This window comes from Brienomyrus brachyistius, chromosome 9 (assembly GCF_023856365.1).
Source record: "Brienomyrus brachyistius isolate T26 chromosome 9, BBRACH_0.4, whole genome shotgun sequence".
Lineage (NCBI taxonomy): Eukaryota > Metazoa > Chordata > Actinopteri > Osteoglossiformes > Mormyridae > Brienomyrus > Brienomyrus brachyistius.
Window position 1 is genome coordinate 11,674,086 of NC_064541.1, and position 17,583 is coordinate 11,691,668.

Consider the following 17,583-nt stretch of genomic DNA (forward strand, 5'->3'; position numbering starts at 1 on the left):
ATTTATGTGAGGGGCAACGTTGGGCTTCCAACATTCGTCCAACAAACAAAAGAAAAGATGTTTCTATACATGCTCGCATAGTCCCTGGAGGATCATCCATACATATCGACTTGGTGACCGTGAAAGGTACAACAGCAAGACCCAGAAGGTCCAGGCAAGGCGCAGAGCTCTAGCGCTCCGGCTCCACCCTCATTCTGGAGTTACGGCTCTGCAGCCACACAGGACTGAATGTTGAAGCCAGAACTTTTGCCAGGCATCTGGCACCTTTCTTTGGCCCAAAAAAGTCTTCCAAATTTCAAAGAGGACCGTAAATCATCACTACAACTCTGACTGGGAGAAGTGGTTAGAAGATGGATGGATGGATGGATGAATCATAAATCACAGGACCATTTAATATAAAACCCAGTCAGAATTCCTTACCCACATCTTCCCTGACTAAAATTTATGAGAAACCCCCCCCCCCCCATTTCCAACACCCCCACCCCCCAAAAGAAACCAAAAAGCCATGCCTCAGTGTGTGGGTAATGACTAGAGGCTGTAAAAACACTGTTCACCGAACACGCTACTGCATGGACGGCTTGGAGCGGTGCTGTGGACGGGCGCAGCAGCTGTGTGAGGTGCTGTGTTGACGTCTGCCGGTTTGCTATGGTCACATGGGGTTGAACCGGTGTCGGCAGACTCACTCTTCATCGTGCTGTCCTCCTCTTCCTCCTCGTCGCTGTTGATGACCATGGTGCCCAAGTCGGAGTCCAGCATGGTGCTGCCGTGTTCGATCATCGTCTGCGCCCCGTCGCTCATGGTGCCCGTGGCCCTCATGGTGCCTGCGCTCTCCGAGCTGGTCTTCACCATGGTGTGGGAGTCCACCTCCACATCCTCCTCCTGCCAAGGGGACGGCGAGTTACTCTACACAGAGTCTCACGCAAACCACCATATCATCATTATGAGACCAGCCGGTGACATCACCGCCACCTATCAAAGTGCTGTGCCACCTTAGAAAATATGAGATGTGGGCACTGAAATCACAGGGGGGCGGGCTAGGCTGAAAGAATGAAAGGGTCACATGAGGCCCAAGTAGCACCAAACCTGGCTTGCACCATCTGCAGAGAACGTTCCAGGCCAAAGGGGTCAAACTCTTGGCAGCAAATAAATATCACTTAGTTATCGGGCAAAGATGTAGAAGGAGGTTAACTTTTAACTATGCATCACAAAGCAGTGGACGAGAACCGTAGACTACCTGTGGTCATGAGCAGATCACCGAGAAGCACCAAGAAATTGGTGACTCGCGTTCTCTAACAAGATAAAGATAAGCTGAGAGTCACCTAAGGCTGATGACAGGGACATAATGGCCGTTAATGTCTAAATCGTGAAATGCAGGCATGTCTGCATGTGCTCAGGCAGACCTTTCCTCAAACGCTGCCCGCAGGTTGTGAAGCCTGCCTCTCTCCGTCTCACATTCCTATCGACGCTGCGACTTCTCACCTGTGTAATCCTACTGCAGTCCCGTTCGATAGAGCGCCATTTGGGAGATCCCCTCTCCCCTAATGAACCCCCTAATACTCCTCTTTCTCCCTCCCATAATCTGGAGGCCGCTGCTCCTCTCCCAGTTCAACATTTGGCAATCTAATCGATGCATCCCACCAGAGGACAGAGCACATCAGTGTTCCGACATGTGCAGGGCAGGGCCTCCAGCCTGCCTGAGAAAAGCATTTAACAGGCATTAGGACAGTCAGACTAGACGTCCAACAAGCCTAATTAAAGCACAAATGGGCCGCAGGAGAAAGGGAAGCTGGGGTGGGGGGGCGGGAGGGAGGAGGACAGGCACACGTTTCTGATGCCATTTTGCGTGTAATGGTAAGTGATGAGGACAGCGAGGTCCCCAAAGACACAGAATGGAGGAGGTGGAGGAGGGGGAACGCAAGGTCTTGGCTAACAGAGCGCTTTGGGGGGAGCCTTCCACAGTCACATGACGTCAGCGTGAGATCTGTACGACTCGGTCTCACGCCTGTGCCGACAGGAAATCGGGACATCATCACGAGGCTGGACGCGGCACGAATCTGCGAGGTACCACAAAGCGCCCTCTAGCTCCAAATAAAAAAAAACCAAACATTAAGCTGTGCGACAAGGGACAAACACTGCAAAAGTGCGACTGACATCTTGGCTCCCCCACAAACCGAGCTGAGGGTGGGACCCTGGCCTCGTCGGGTTCGAGGGATCAGCTCCACCAACTGGCCTGGCACGACAAAGATCCCAGAGCACGGAGATGGATCCTGCGGCAGGGCGGCTCACGGCTGATATGCTCCAGCGAGAGGCGCTGATGACCACGCTCCCGCCTACAGACTCGCCTGCCAGACCGGGGAGTCAAATAAGGCAATCACTCCCATAATGCAGTTCTGCTGGGGGAAAACGCCAGGGGTATGAAATGTGCGGTCGCTTGGAAATATGGGTACGTTATTGCTACAGTGGACACACAATGCACCACTGTGTGCTGGCGGGGGGGAGAGAAACTCAATTAAGGCTGAGCTCAATTACACACTCAGATGTTTTTCTTTAAGAAAAAAACATTTCATGCTGTTCCAAACCACTTCCATTTATCTCCGAGAGTGAATCGCATTACAGGGCCAGCGCACGCATCTGAACCGGTAGCGGCGGAACCAGGCTGAGCCTAACTCCTAATTGGTCATTTCCACAGGAAGCGGCGGTCTGTTAATCCCGCTTCCAGGTCGGGGGGCTTCGCGAGGCTGCCGGGCCTCGGATTCCGGTCACATCTGGGGGGCAGGCTGGCAGCGGAGCTCCATGGGTCACAGGCTGATTGCAGGGGAGAGGCTGTTTGGGGAGGGATTTTACAGCAGATACTGAGATTCTGCATTGGGGGGGGGGGTAGCTGCTCCCTAGCCAGCTCACCTGGTGTAAATCAGGCCCTAATCACGACGTGAACTGCAGGCCACACTCACTCAACTGGGAGCATGCTCTTATATGGGGTGTGTTTCCAAACATCACTGATCACTAAGCGGGGAGCAAATCAGGCGTAAAGGGCTACATGGCCCCACCCATTACAAATGCCCACATCTGCTCCCAAACAGCACACCCCCCCCCCAAACTCCATCCCGAAGCCATGACAGGTACGTGACTGAGATGGTACAGAGTCACGCCTGAAATAATTTCCCATTCCGACATTATATCTCGAAAAGTAAGACAGCGTGAGCAGCAGCGTACAGCTAAAAAGAGGGACATGATTCAATGTGTGCCTGCATGGGGGGGCACACATGGGAGGGGGCGGAGGAAAAGGAACCGTGTGCGAAAACATGCTTTTCTCCATCCACCTGGCAGAGAGACTAATGGGTCCAGGTGACCAGTAAAGTCAGACAGACGAGCATCTGGTTGGAGGGGGGGTGGTCTTCATTTAGCAGAATAGGATTTCCATACGCAGCTGGCCGTCAGAGGATGCAGACCCGCACGTGCCTGTTTGCCCATGTTTCTTTTAGGTTGCTTGGCAACTAAAGTCTTCTCAGTAACTATTAGGGAAAGGTGCCCTCCCCCCCACCCCACGGTCCCCTGCACACGGCCCCGCAGGACAACCTCGGCCTCAACTCCCACGAGTACAGCAGGGGTGCCACGTTCACGAGACGACAGAGTTTGGGAGTCCAGACTATCGCCCCATCTAGCTCACAATTACTCCCTTCACATAAGGAGGGGGGCAGCTGAGGCATTTTCATCAGTTCTGGCAGCAGAAAACAAAGCCAAGCATCACACTAGGGCTTGGGTGTCAAACTTCAGTCCTGGGGGCCAGAGCCCTGCACATATTTGGGTTTCCCCTCATTTAACACACCTGATTCAACTCCTTGTGCTAATTACCACATAGCTCTTGAGCTGAATCATTTGTGGTGGAACAGGGAAAGAACTAAGCTACACAGGGCTCCGGCCCCCCAGGACTGGAGTTTGGCACCCCTGCATTAGAGTATGGCCAGTCTGTTGAAGTTGATGGACTCTTCCCCAGAGATGCCAGCACCAAACATTACTGCAGCATTTTGTGTCGACATTACAAACTAAGTGTAATATTCCACACATATTAGGGCATATGTTAACCACATTAGGTTATCAGCTAAGGGATTCACCCATAACACAAACACCCTCAGTCCTCCAGGCATCAGACAGGGAAAGTGGAATATTCTAACCACCTGGGCAACACCTCTGTAACATCAACACTCTGATCACCCCTCTCCCCAGACAAGGAGCTAGGCTTCCAGTCCATGAGACATTACTGATGTGTTCAGGTGTTTCCTGGAGGTAGAAGACCAGGGCTTTAGGTTTTGCTGGGAGCCGGAAATTCCATCTGTGGCAAAGCCACGTTGCCATGACATCACCGGGCGCCCCGAACTTACAGAGTTCTCCTCGTCCTCCTCCAGCTCGCGCTGCTGCTCCTGGTGTCTCTTGGCCTTGATGTCCATGGCCTCCGTGATCAGGTCTCGCAGGATGGACACCGGCTTGGCGTTCTTGATGAAGGGATGCTTGGGAGGAGAGAGGAACAGCAGTGGGGTCACAGAGGGTCGGCGACATCGGTAATCGGCACTCGCAGCAATCGCGCAACCGTCAGAATGGATTTACAGCCCGGCTCACAGCCGGTTCGCCAAGGTGAGTCAGTCGCCGTGCAAACAATGACCCCAACAAAGCAATTAAGGGCTGAGGAAGAGCGTAAAAAGCGGTTTCATGACTGGAGCGGCCAACACCCACAGCATGACATTTCAGGAGGCTGTGCCTTTCAGCTCAGCTGCGGCACACCCGTGGAAAGGAAGGGGATGAGTGCCATCGACATTATGGCAGGCCGGTTTACGGGTTTCGCCAGGGGAAACCGCCGCTCGTTAAAAAGCCGTTAAGAAGTGGCGCTGCAAAACCCACCTTGGGTGGAAATAAAACCCGAAACCGCATAACGACTTCAGCGCGAGCTGGGAGGCTCCCGGCGTCCACTAGCAGCTTGGGCAGCAGGGCTCCAGAATCAGGCAAAAATAACGTCAATTAACAGTCGACCGACAAGCCGCCCCACACTCTGAGTGAGGGAGCGAGAGCACAGCAAAATGTCTCCCAAGACGATAATGCCACATACAGACTGTCAGGTCAAATCTATGTTTCCCCTCTTGCAAATTCCGCGATTTAAAACTATCAAAGAGTCCCAATTAGGGTACTCCGGAATTAATTATTTTGTTCTGCTAATCAGCACGATCGGCAAACATTTGGAACGTAGATTCTGAGCTATTTTTACGGTAAAAACAACACCACTGTGAGGAAGGGTCCAAATCCGACTTCCGCCGTGCCTCACACAAACATGATCGTCTGATTTGCCCCCAAGCTGAAATTTGCATGTGATTTGCGACGTCCCGAAACTGTGGCCAAATTCAACACTGCATACCAGTGAAGGCGCGGGACTGAGGGCAGCCAGCCCACAAGTGGCATACGCTTAGGACCAGATCAAAAACAGGAACGGGGGCCATGCCCATATCACGACCCTACTATCGCTTAGGTTTTAAAAATGCTTTTTTTTTAATACACATATTTGACAGGTCTAATTTTCTTGTGGTTGTAACTCTCACATATTTTTACCAAAGCTATATATTTCTGACCCAAGTGGCATGCAGCAAAGTGACATGTGGTGTGTTTTCTAGTGGGTCTGGAATGGCAGAAGTCGGGAAATAGTGGAGATCAGGCACTGTGGGAAAGGCGTGTGGTTTCCATGGTAGAAAGCAGACGGTGCAGTCTGGAAGCTACTAATGCGGGGCTGGGGCCACGCGGATACAGTGGCATATTGGCGCACACACACACACACACACACACACACACACACACACACACACACACACACACACACACACACACACACACACACACACACACACACACACACACACACACACACACGCACCTGTAAGAGCTGTGTAGCTGTAGCCCTCTGCTCAGGGTTCTTCACTAAACACTTCTTCACAAAATCTGTGAACTCGTCGGTCCAAAGCTCGGGCTTCCGGAAGGTTGGAGGCGGGTTCGTGGGAATCATGAAGATAGCCTGTCGAAGGAGAAGCATGGAGCGGGAAGGGAAAGAGGCGGTTAGAACCCCGGATCCACAGCCACCCCCCCCCACCCCCCCAACCTCACCACATAATCTACCGGCTCTATCAGACTGTAAATCTGGCGAACAAATTTGGAGGAGTCTAGGGTTTCGAGCGTGACCGGGATGCAGGAAGCCATTCCATCTGCTACCAATGTAGCCGTTTCCCATTAAATTTCCGCCCGGGGAGGCGGTCGGCACGGCCAGCCCATCGCTGCGGGTTTCACCAGCCCCCGGAGCTTTCCTTACCCAGCATGCACCCTCATCCATCCCATATACCTATTTGCTTCTCTCAGTTCAGCCATACAAGCCACCACACGCCCCCTCCTGTTACAGCGGCTGTTGGATGACCCCCCCCCCCCCCCCAGGGCATCTGACTGTGCGGTTACCCAGTACCTTGCCAAAAAGTACAACAGGAGAGAATTAATTATCTTTCCCCCACACCCAAATCAAATCCCATGGGTCAGACTGTTTGGGAATCGCAGACCCCCCATCCCCCTGTGCTTTGAAAGAGGCCTGACTGGACTTTCCAAGAGCGGAACTTGATAACCACACCTCTACTGACAGCCTCTTCCTTAACAATGAAACACTAACATCAAAATTCTGGAACTGGACTTAAACGGACCAAGGAGTCAATTATCCCGATAGTGAAAGCAGAGAAGCCCATAAGCCCATCCACAGCAGAGAATTCTGGGGGGGGGGGTGTGAGGCGGGGGTCCGTTTTTACATGGAATTCATCAGATACAAAACATTCTCCGCCACTTCGGGAGTCTTGTTGCCGCAGAGCGAGAAGATTCTTTCCCTTCTTGTCTCAGTGTTGATAAAGAAGCCAGCAGAGTCTTTCTCCATGTGCCCCCATTTATCCCCCCCACCCTGAGTTGGAAAGAATAGCAGGCTGGGTCTGGGACAGGTTTGGCCTCCTCCCGTAATGTCAACAGGTCAGCGAGACATCTGGAGGCTATTTGGGGGGTGAAAGCTACAAGGCGAATCCCCAGGTCCCCGCCCAGTAGCCCCCAAACGTTGCCCGAAGATTCCCGCCCGTCTGGGTGTCCGCTGGGCAAACGGTCGGCGTGAAGTGAAAGGTCAGAAGGCTTAAATGAGTTAACTAATCAAACGCTTATAATCCACGTCCAGCCAGAAGAAAAATAAAGCGTTTTTTTTTTTTGGGTGGAAGGCTGTCATTTGACACAGAGCAACAACTGAAGGGGTAGCGTGTTAACCCGGGACATGTGAGCAGCCTCTGGGGACAGCAGGGGTAGCGGGCCACTCCCTACATTCACACTTACAGATGGCCTGAAATACCGCGGAGTCCGTACCAATGGGGTCGTTTCATATTTATTATTGGTTTTTGTGTTATTTTATTAAGCACGATCAATGGCAGTGATTTTCCACAACTGTTTTGGGACTCGCATGCAAACACAATTTAATCATTATCCCAGAGCGGCACATTTAATAGGAGGAACATTACAGAATTGGAAGCAGGCAGACGGATGCGGCTGGAGCTCGCTTATGCCCCCCGCAGGACGCTCAAAGGTCACGCAGGGATGGCAAGGTGTGTGGAGGTGCGCCACAGGTGGACTCAGAGCTTCAGCCGCAGAGGTCAGGACATACGCTTCCATGCCTCACGAGCTGCCACACAAGCCGCTCCACACTTTCAGCAGGCCAGAAGATCAAACATGCATACATGCAAAACATCCCTCAGCACTGTAACTCAGAGCTGAACACTCAGCCTGTCCATCTCTTTGGAGCTGGGAGGGAAAGAGCAAAAACGTGAATCGGCTGTGGGTCCCCGAGGACCGGACCGGAGACACTGATCTATAACACAGAGATGCACTGTTAGCAGTCAAAGAGCTGTACAAAGTGATTACAGCTTCGAGTTTAAAGGTTCTTATCCTGATCTGCTCCAGCAAACCGCACTGTGCAATCCGCATGCAGGTCGGCCTGCAGCGGGTACGAGCTGCCAACCAAATAAACTAGCACTAATGCAACACGACAATGTCAAGGCCACCATAACACCCTGCGTGCAGTAACTCCTGCGATGGCTTGGCCATAGGGCTCTATGCATGACCTCGTTACAGCCTATGGTTGGCTTATAAACAAATAAAAATTCTTTACAAGAATAATTTATGCTGAACATGAGTCAACGTTTGCTGACTTTCTAGAAGATCGATGCCCTCAAAAGGTCATGGGGATGATTTGACACATTTTAAAATCCTGTTATCGAGCTTCGCATGTTGCTTGGGATCAGGCTCCTCTGTGAGATCTCCGGTTTATTGCCAGGACGGAGGAAAACATTAAAAAAAAAAAAAAAAAAAAAAAAAAAGGGCATGTGCTTCTCAGGCGAGTCGACACAGCCGAGAGAAGTCAAGAGAGAAGAAAAGCAGAAAAGCAGTGCGTGAAGGAGATTAACCTGCAGCCTTTGAGCCCTGAGGCCATGCCCTTATCGGCACCGATAATCTCACCCTGCTAGAGAAGGTGGTGGCTATCTGGACCACCATAAAGTAACCACACGAGTAATACCTTCATAATGCTACTTTCTGTCACCTCCAGACCGAAGGGGGACCAAACCCATGAGGCCAGAGGATAACGGGCACCATAAAGTTAACCTTTGTCCTGGGCGGTCAAGGCGACATGATAAACGCCTGGCTACGAGACAACGGCAGAAGGGGTGGGGGGAGCGGGAGTGATTCAACGGCGACGGAGAAACAAGGCTGGCCAATAAGTAGACACTGGGGGCAGGGCCAACTAGCGCTCCTCGATCCCTGTTCCTTTTATAGTTGTCTAACTACTAAGTTTTCATTCTGTTATGCACTCAAAGGATCGATTCAACTCACTCATTGCCTAAGGGAATGAATTCAACCTTCTCTCTCAGCAGCAACCTCGCCAGCAGATAGAAGATGAAACACATGCATATCCACTGGCCTGCCAGAACAGACCAGGACCCTGCAGCAGCCTACTCAGGGAGCCGCAGGCAGCCATTGGTGGGTGACTGTCATGTGACCATGCCAAGATGTGCTGCCTCCTCAGGTCCTTATCTTATCACCAGCATCAGAACCCAGAGAAGATGCCCCTGTCCAGTCAGATAAGCTCTCTTTTACACCCTCACCAGTGCCAGGCCCGGATCTCCACACCGCCCACTGCATGCACGTATATCACTGAAAATGGCAAATGGGAATGAGAGGCAGGAGATTGCCAAAGCTCCTCTAGGAAATAGGCTATAGGCACAAGCAACGCTGTGTATCTGAGGAATGTCTATACGTTTCTTTAAAGATTTCCAAAACAGCCGTGTTCCCTCCATTACTTGGGCCAATGCAAGCAGGAGTAGAATGGAAGACCAGCCATTGGCAGCGAATTCAAAGTTCTTTTTCGAGAAAAGCACAGAAGGATTAAATCACTGCCTCGTAATTGAATAAAGGAAACTTTACTTGAGGTTAATGGCATGACCAGCTGGTTAGTATCAAACTAGGAAACAACTGGGTACAAATTGGTCGCGAGGGAAGCAACGAAAACCTTAAGTATTTGAAATGAGATTTAATTGTTTGGTTTAACCACAAAATAGTATCAATGACCTGAACCACACTGGAAATGTGTATTCTCCAGCGGAAGGCAGGATGTGATCTGACAAGCCGTTTTGTTTGCTGTTGTTAGGGAGCAATATCACCATTAGAGGGCGCTCATAACAACATTTTATTAATGTAGGAAAAGCAATAATAAAAAAAAACTGCACATTGTCCAATCCTCAGATGGAAATGTACTGCAGATAAATGTGGTTAAAGATACAATTTAAGAATTTATTTAGAACACATTCAGTATTTTAATAAATTCCACCCACCCACCCATCCACCCACCCATCCATCCATCCATCCATCCATCCATCCATCCATCCATCCATCCATCCATCCAGTGCGTATCCGGTGGAGGGTCGCGGGGATGAGGGCAGCCTGGAGCCCGTCCCAGGCAGCAATATACGCAGGGCAGGATCCTCAGCTGGACGGGATGCACGGACACTCATACATACTCATATATATATATACTCATATGTATACTCATATTTATGTACAACACTGCACTGCATTTGAATTATACACAGTTCAGTCATTTAATTTGTGCAGTACTATAATTTCAAAAGCATTTGAAACAGCTGTACTGTATTTTGAAAGAGTCAATAAAATTCAGTACATAGCGATGCTGTCCATTTAGTCACCCTACATTCGCGCAATAAATTACAAAATGTAATCTGCATGACATAAAAAAGAAAAATAAACGGCTATAATGATCATCCGCGTATAGCGATCAGTTTCACCAAGACAGACGTGATAAATGGCTTAATTTATTTGCAAGAAATAACTATTTTCTATTTTTTTTCAGGGAACTTTTACATTAAAACTAAAATGTGACCTCGCGTGAGACGTTTACATTTCAAGCGATTTGTGCTTTGATTTCAGTTAAACCATAAATTGTTCCTCCCTGTGAGTCTCCTTCTGCAATTTTAAAATCACGCAGCTATACAGCCATTCATTAGAAAAAATATCCCAGCTATAACAGTTCAACATATTTACAGTACAAACCCTGTCATAGAAATACGGGGGGCAAAAAAAAAACAAAGCAAAATAATCGTTCATTAGTCGTAATTGAGGTAAAACGCTCAATTAATCGTGACATTGATTAGAGGTGATATAGTGCAGCCTTAGCAAGAACCCCGTTTCTAACCATCCCATATTACGGTAATACAGAATACCGCAGTTTATTGCCTGTACTGTACCAAGCTACTTTTAAATCTTGGTGACAAAATTAGCCATTCAGGAAAAGTTTATCAGCAAATGCTGTAACAGTATTGCATTTGAACATACCACTGCAATACCGTGTACCGCGATATAATGTCTGGACAGTATGATTGCATGAAAAATTATACACCGCCCAAGTCCACTGTCCTGTTTAGTTTCAATGGACCGCCCCCATGCAGTTAACACCACAGCAGCTGCATCTCCAGGCCTACTGACCTGAAGGGCAAAATTTTTCCATTTAAGTTTGGCTTGTTAGCTGGATTACAAATTTTAAAACTGTTTATCCTGGTTGATGCTTTACTGCAGCGATTAAACACTTGGGTGCAAAAGCGAGACCCCCGTGCTGCTCGAATTGGGTACATGTGCACTAGCTGAACCTCCACTGTGCTTAACAGACATAATATATCACTGCTTTGTTAACGAGCACATTCATCTGCGAGGATTTAATTAAAAGCGCCGTTGGCCTGAAGCTCACAAATGCCTGCTGGCTCCCGTTTGGCCGGTTCCCAACTCTCAACCTGCTGGCCGGCTTAAGCAGCTCCCCTCCTGCGTGAAAACACACGGCCCGCTTCAACCGCGTTGGGGGGCCGTGAATGGGCCACGCGGCCGAGCCAGCATGGTCTCCCGCTCGTTTCGGTCGGTACTCGTCAGGCACAGCCAAGAAAAGCGAGAGCAGGTGGACGGGGGGATAGAAGCCTGCCCGCATTCCGCATAGCGACAAACATAGAACCTTCTAGATCTGAGCGTAGTGCTCAACGAAAGTTATTCGTCCTGTAATTAATCATGTTTGTCCAACCCACTGTCACACCATTCGCAGATTTATTGATTTAATTATGGCTAGTCATAATGTGTTTAGGGATGGAAGAAGTGGGATTTAGCGTACGCACTGTGAGGGATGACTATTATTACAATTTCCCATAATGCAATGGCACTGGCAATCATTCTGACTTTGAGGAACGCAGGCCACCCCAGGTGTTGCTGGACCTTACTCCTGCACCACCGTGAGCCAAGACAACGCAGCAAGACCCTATTCAGCTAGCAGGCGAACTCGAGAAGAACTCATGGGGGGGAGGGGCATTCAAACATGTGTGTTCAAGCTTTAAAAAAGGGTTGGGGCAACTTCAGTTTAAGGTCACACCCCCGTGCACACATCACATTCTCCAGCTTTCCGAATTGCAACAATTCTGGAAGAACTTGGTTAGCCAGGTCCTGAAACGAGATGTGGGACTGATAACAAGAACAATAACTACAAGCATAACCACAGATCCTCCCAATGACCTCACGCAATGTACCATCGACATGCCAGGCCAGCTCTCTCGCTTTCCGAAATCCACCACAAGTGCTGCAAGTCCCGGTGCTGAAAGAAGCCGACCCCCGTGGAAAAAGCGAAGGGTGAGCTGATCCTTATCTGTGCGATGCTGGCCAGCATCGTCGCTCCCAACCTTCCTATCGTCGCGGCTCAAGGATGAGCGGCGAATAAAACCCACTGCTCAGCGCCAGGAATGCGTCCCACGCTTTATGGAGGGCAAAGGTCCCAGTCAGCTGGCATTCAGAGGTCGGGGGGGGGGGAGGTGGTGGTGGGGGGGTGGAATAATCTTATCTCCCATCGGCCATAAACATTGAGGACAGCAGGCAGGGAGAGCGAAGAAGCGGAGGAGGGGGGCTGAGCCCTCGTCCTTCTCCTTTAACCCGATGACACCTGCATGGAGATATTCCTACCACCCACATTAAAAGCAAGACACTCATTCTGTGCTCAAGGGTGGAGTGATTTAAGCCGGGGTAGGTTCAGTTTGCCCCTCTCTTCCCCCACCATCCTGCCACAAGTGGGCAGCAGGCGGTCTGAAGTTTTCAGGCTCAAATCATAGACAGACCCCTTTATGATGCAGCAATACGTAATTCTGCACTGAAAAATAACCGTCATGTAGAAAGAACTGGCGCAGAGAGATCATATGAAAACAGAAAGGAAAGTGCACCCTGAAAGGTTTGCTACTCATTAAGCACAAAGGAAGAATTTCATTTACACAAATGCTACCCAAGTACCACATCAGTAGGACGGAGCACTTTGTATTTCGAAAATGAATGAAAAGACCAACCAACAGCCGGAAAATTAGGATGCCAACATATAACCAATGCCACCTGTTTACTGGGCAGACAGAACCAATCAGAAGTTGTAGAATGGAATGTGGGATAAACAAAATCTACATTCTGGTATATTTTCAAAAAGGAAAAAAAGAAAAGGTTCGTTTCTTTGTTTTATAACAGAGTAAAGATGAAATACTTTCAACTTTAAACACTGTTTCAGTGGCATATAAACAGGGTTACCCCGCCCTGACCTTTCCACAGATGTGGCCTGCTCACAGCTGCAATGGAGCCCTCTCTTGCTGTATACAATTTCTACTGAAAGCAGGGTTATTTGTTTTCGTTTTAAGTGTAAAAGGGCTCTGGAGAAATGGCCTGAGATTTATGCTGATAACTCCCATCCCAGTGCAAGGTCCCCCCGTCCCCGCGACAGCTCTCCAGCTCAAATAGCACGTCCTCCTAATTTGCTGATAACGCAGGCCCGGCCTTCGCCCCCCCCCCCCCCTCCCCCAAACCTTGAAAACAGGAGAGAACGAGCATGGTGGTTCAGTGAAAAAAAAAAAACCTCATTCAAAAGACATGCTATAATTTTGACGGCTGGTGAATCTGGCCCCTCTGCTTGCCTGATGTTTCCAATGCTCCCCCGAAGCAACTGACATCCAGGCAAAGCCTTTCCATTATTTACATCCTACAAATGCCTCTTTTTAATAGTGCTGTAAAGCTGGAGCAGAAACCAAGTATGAAGCCAGTCATGATCACTATACTGCATCGTTTTAGGCAACGAAGTGTTGCAAGTCACAAAATCTTCCAGGTATATGCTCTGTATAACTTGTGTAAGTCTTTAGTACTGTATAAATATTTAGTGTAGTGTACGTATCAGGCTGTGGCAGCCCATTGTGTAGTTTGCATCGTTTTGACATTATTCAGTACTATATATTTTGTACAAACATAGAGGCAACGCAGTGGCTGTAGACATGAGTCAGGTCCTGGCTCTGTGTGCATGCAGTCTGCACACCCTCTCCGTGGTCATGGGCCTTCTCCTCTGTTACTCTGCTTTCCTCCCACAGTCCACAAACTGGTGCCTTCAGACCGCCCTGGGTGCACGTATGTGTGTGAGAAAGAGAGACCGCCTGCGACTGAGTCAGGGAGAGCCCGACTTCAGCCACGCCAGCTATCTGGGCCAAGATGAGTCAGCACTGAAGATGGATGGATGAATGGATCTTTTTTGACTTTCCTGGTGGGGGGGGGGGGGGGCAGGGGGGAGCTTAAGCATGCAGACAGAAATAAAAGCAGCATTTCCAAGTACTGTGCGTCAAAACACTGGTAGCCAGCCGTCACTAGGCCATCTGGTCGTTTAATCACCAATTAACTACCGTAAACCATTATCATTTAGTAGGAGCACCTTTGAACACGACCAGTGTGGAAGAATCTCGCACCAAGGGAGACTGGGACCATAAAATTGGTGATCGGAGGTAGAAGATACCAGATTCCTAGAGGCAGGGGTGAAGGCCGAAGGTTCTGAGAAGGAGATAAAGACACGGGGAAGAAGCCTTATCCCGACTGTCCTGATGGGGACTCTGAGACCCCAACGCCACGAAAGGTGCCCTCTTACGCAACGCAAAGTAAACGCTGCTGTCATGTCATAAACTACCGTTCAGAGGGGGCCGTAAAGAGGCGTGTCCTTTACGATGCCCTGCCATGCCGCCCACTCGTCTTTACACAGCCTTTTATAAGACTGCCTCCTAAAATCAAATGCAAATGTTATTGAATAAAAACCAAACATGAGCCACCGTGTTTCGGGGACGCTCACCTCCAACGTCGGTCCGGAAGTCGCACGGCATTTGGCTACTGTGATATTTTATTGTCTTCCCCAGAGCAGCTTTTTATACCACAATACATTGAAGGGCATGTACTTAGGTGAAGCACCAGCATTAAAAGTGCTACAACAGGCCTGCCATTGGAGATAAAAATGGAATCAGATTTTTAATTACAGTAAAGCAGTGAAAAATATTGTACAGTACTAGGAATTACAGCTATTGATACAAGTTTGGAAACACAGTACATGTGAGTAGAAGTTAAGAACTTCATGTCAGGGTGACACAGATCTCCAGCTGGAGCCTCAATTCATAATGGGACAAGTGCATGATGGGAAACCACAATAAAAAAAAGCGCGTTACTCGATATGGCATTAAGACAGCAGTGTTCCATTCTCCAGTTGACTGCTGCCTCCACAGGAAGATGCGCAATAAGACGGCGTTCCAAAATCAACAGAAACGGCACTCAAAGTGTCAGAGGGAGATCAAGATCGCAATAAAAGTCTGCGTGAACCTCCCGAGCGCTCAGACAGCTTTCAGCGGCGGTAGGGAAGCGGTGAGATGGCAAACGAGGCCCGTGATTTAATTTTATATCTTTGACGTAGGCAACATTAAAGGGGAGGCAGGCAGAGTGCTTGGAAAGCTCTTCAAAGCCACACACTAAACATTAGCAGGAAGACCTTCTCAGCAGAGAAGAAGAACACGGGGGGGCGGAGGTTTTGGGGGGCCCCGTCCCAGAATGATGACATAAAAGGCAAGCCGACATCCAGCACCGCGGCTCTTCACTTTCCATTTATCAAGCCGATCCATCTCTCCAGCACCGTGGACTGAAGCTGCGTTTGCTTTGAAATTATGGCTAATTTGGCACAGAGCGCCCGGTCCCGCCAGGTCCAGATGACACGATTGGAGCCACGAGGCTGGACCAACCTGCTCTCCAGCCTGATTTCCTCTCCTGGACAGGTCAGGAACACGTGCATACTCACTCGGCCCATATCTCAGTCCTAACATTTCAGCCATGAAGTACTTCTTTAAGTACAGGCCTTCCCAGTGATCCCTAACACAATCCGGCACCAAGACAAACGCTTAGGCTCTCCCAAGAGGCCAAGGCAGCGAAGATGCTCCCCACCCCCAACACGCTGTTTCAAACCTGAGCCATTTACCATTTGCAAAGTTCCAAGCCGCTAAACAAATTGGCTTCCTACTGGTAGAAGGGGGAGTGAGAGGGGAAGGCAATAATTTGGTAAATGCATTTAACAAAAATAATGAATTTCATTCCTGGGCTGCCTGTGGCAGGCAGCTCTGTCAGGTCCGGCAAGCCTCTAAATTACGAGTTGCAACATTCTGCCAATCAGCACTTAACCCTCCAAAACTGTGAGACCTGATTGGTAGTAAAAGGTTTAAGTAGTTTTCAGAATAAACGCTATACACATTCAGAACAAAATGCTGATTTAATTAATAGTCACTTCTAAAATAATCATGAGAACAGCTATGTTCATAAATGAATCATGGCAAAATGAACCAGTACTCAATAATAAACAGCATGCTGAACTGGGGTGACACATTAAAGGAATATATTATTAAACTGAAGAATAATGGAGGACCTTAATGCTCAAGACAGTGTTTCACTCCATCACAAACTTTTATACAAAGCATTACACCAGCCTGACTGCTGACTCTGCAATCGGTTCATCAAAGCAGGGAACCCGACCACCAGCCGGGGCAAATTCTGCATTTCCTGCCCTGGTAGGTCTGTTCTCAACAGGCCACCACACTGCGAGCTAATTGAAACCTCATTTAGTAACACAGGATCAAATTCACCCCCACTCCTCTGTTTTAGCCAAATTAGTGCAGTGTGCAACCTACCGGACGCTGGTTATCACATGGTAGGTCGACGGAACTACCTGACAGCGAGATGGGGAAGTGTGGGGGGGTGCGAATGAAGATCTTGACAGCGAGGGGGCTCCCAGAGCCCCCTCCCCCATCTAAGCTCACAACAAGGCCGACTCCACAACCAGTATGCTATCACTACCTCTACCTCTACCTGAGCATCCCAGGGACCAACACTGTCTCGCCTCCACATCCACTCAACAGGAATAACTTCGATTGTCACTTCTACCAACAAATACCCTACAGTCACAGGAAGGTCGCAGGAAGGTCACAGGAAGGTCGCGGCCATCAAGGAAGTGCTGCACTGACACAACAGCAAAGTAGCAAGAGTTATGAAGGTCTCAACTTCAGGGGCTCGTCCAGCCCACGTATGTCATCAGCCGGGGCCCACAGAACCATCAGAGGCCTTGCCTCTCTGTCCCCCCGCACAGCCAATGACCCAAGGTTAAGAAAACAGGCCGGCTATATCAGCAAGGGGGAACATGCTCAGAAAGAGTCTAAGGGTCTAAATTTAGAGGCAGGGCAGCCCTCCGGGGGGTTGGGCCACACATCAGGCTTGTGACAACATGGAGAAAAGTTTTAATGCTGGAGGCTGATCCACCACAGCCGCTCAATCTTCCAGCAAACTATTTTCATCATGAGTAGACATCTCTAAAAAACTGAGGTCTTACCATCTGTCATTTTATTTTTTAACTAAATAGTGTTATTCTATTCAGTTTTCCTTTTTCTTTTTCACCTCTAAAACACCGCCCCTTTGCACCAACTTCCTGGCGAGATCTGCACTGCTCTAAGCTTTGATATTAACAGATCAATATTAAGAAGAAAATCCACACCAGAATTTTCATGACCAAGACTTCACACAGAAAATTCAGCGAATTGATAACTGACGGGTTTGACCTGATGAACATAGCATTGTAGTACTGCGATG

The 17,583-nt window shown here is 49.1% G+C and overlaps 1 protein-coding gene across 1 annotated transcript in view; it reads right to left on the reverse strand.

The window, feature by feature from the left end:
• stk3 (serine/threonine kinase 3 (STE20 homolog, yeast)) overlaps positions 1–17,583 on the reverse strand; it is a 54,681-nt gene that overhangs the window by 21,195 nt on the left and 15,903 nt on the right. The window contains exons 7-9 of the mRNA XM_049025975.1: positions 5,912–6,049; positions 4,380–4,505; positions 684–879 (exon numbers count right to left, since the gene is read on the reverse strand). Coding sequence (XP_048881932.1) covers positions 684–879; positions 4,380–4,505; positions 5,912–6,049 — 460 coding nt within the window. The remainder of the gene's footprint in view (positions 1–683; positions 880–4,379; positions 4,506–5,911; positions 6,050–17,583) is intronic.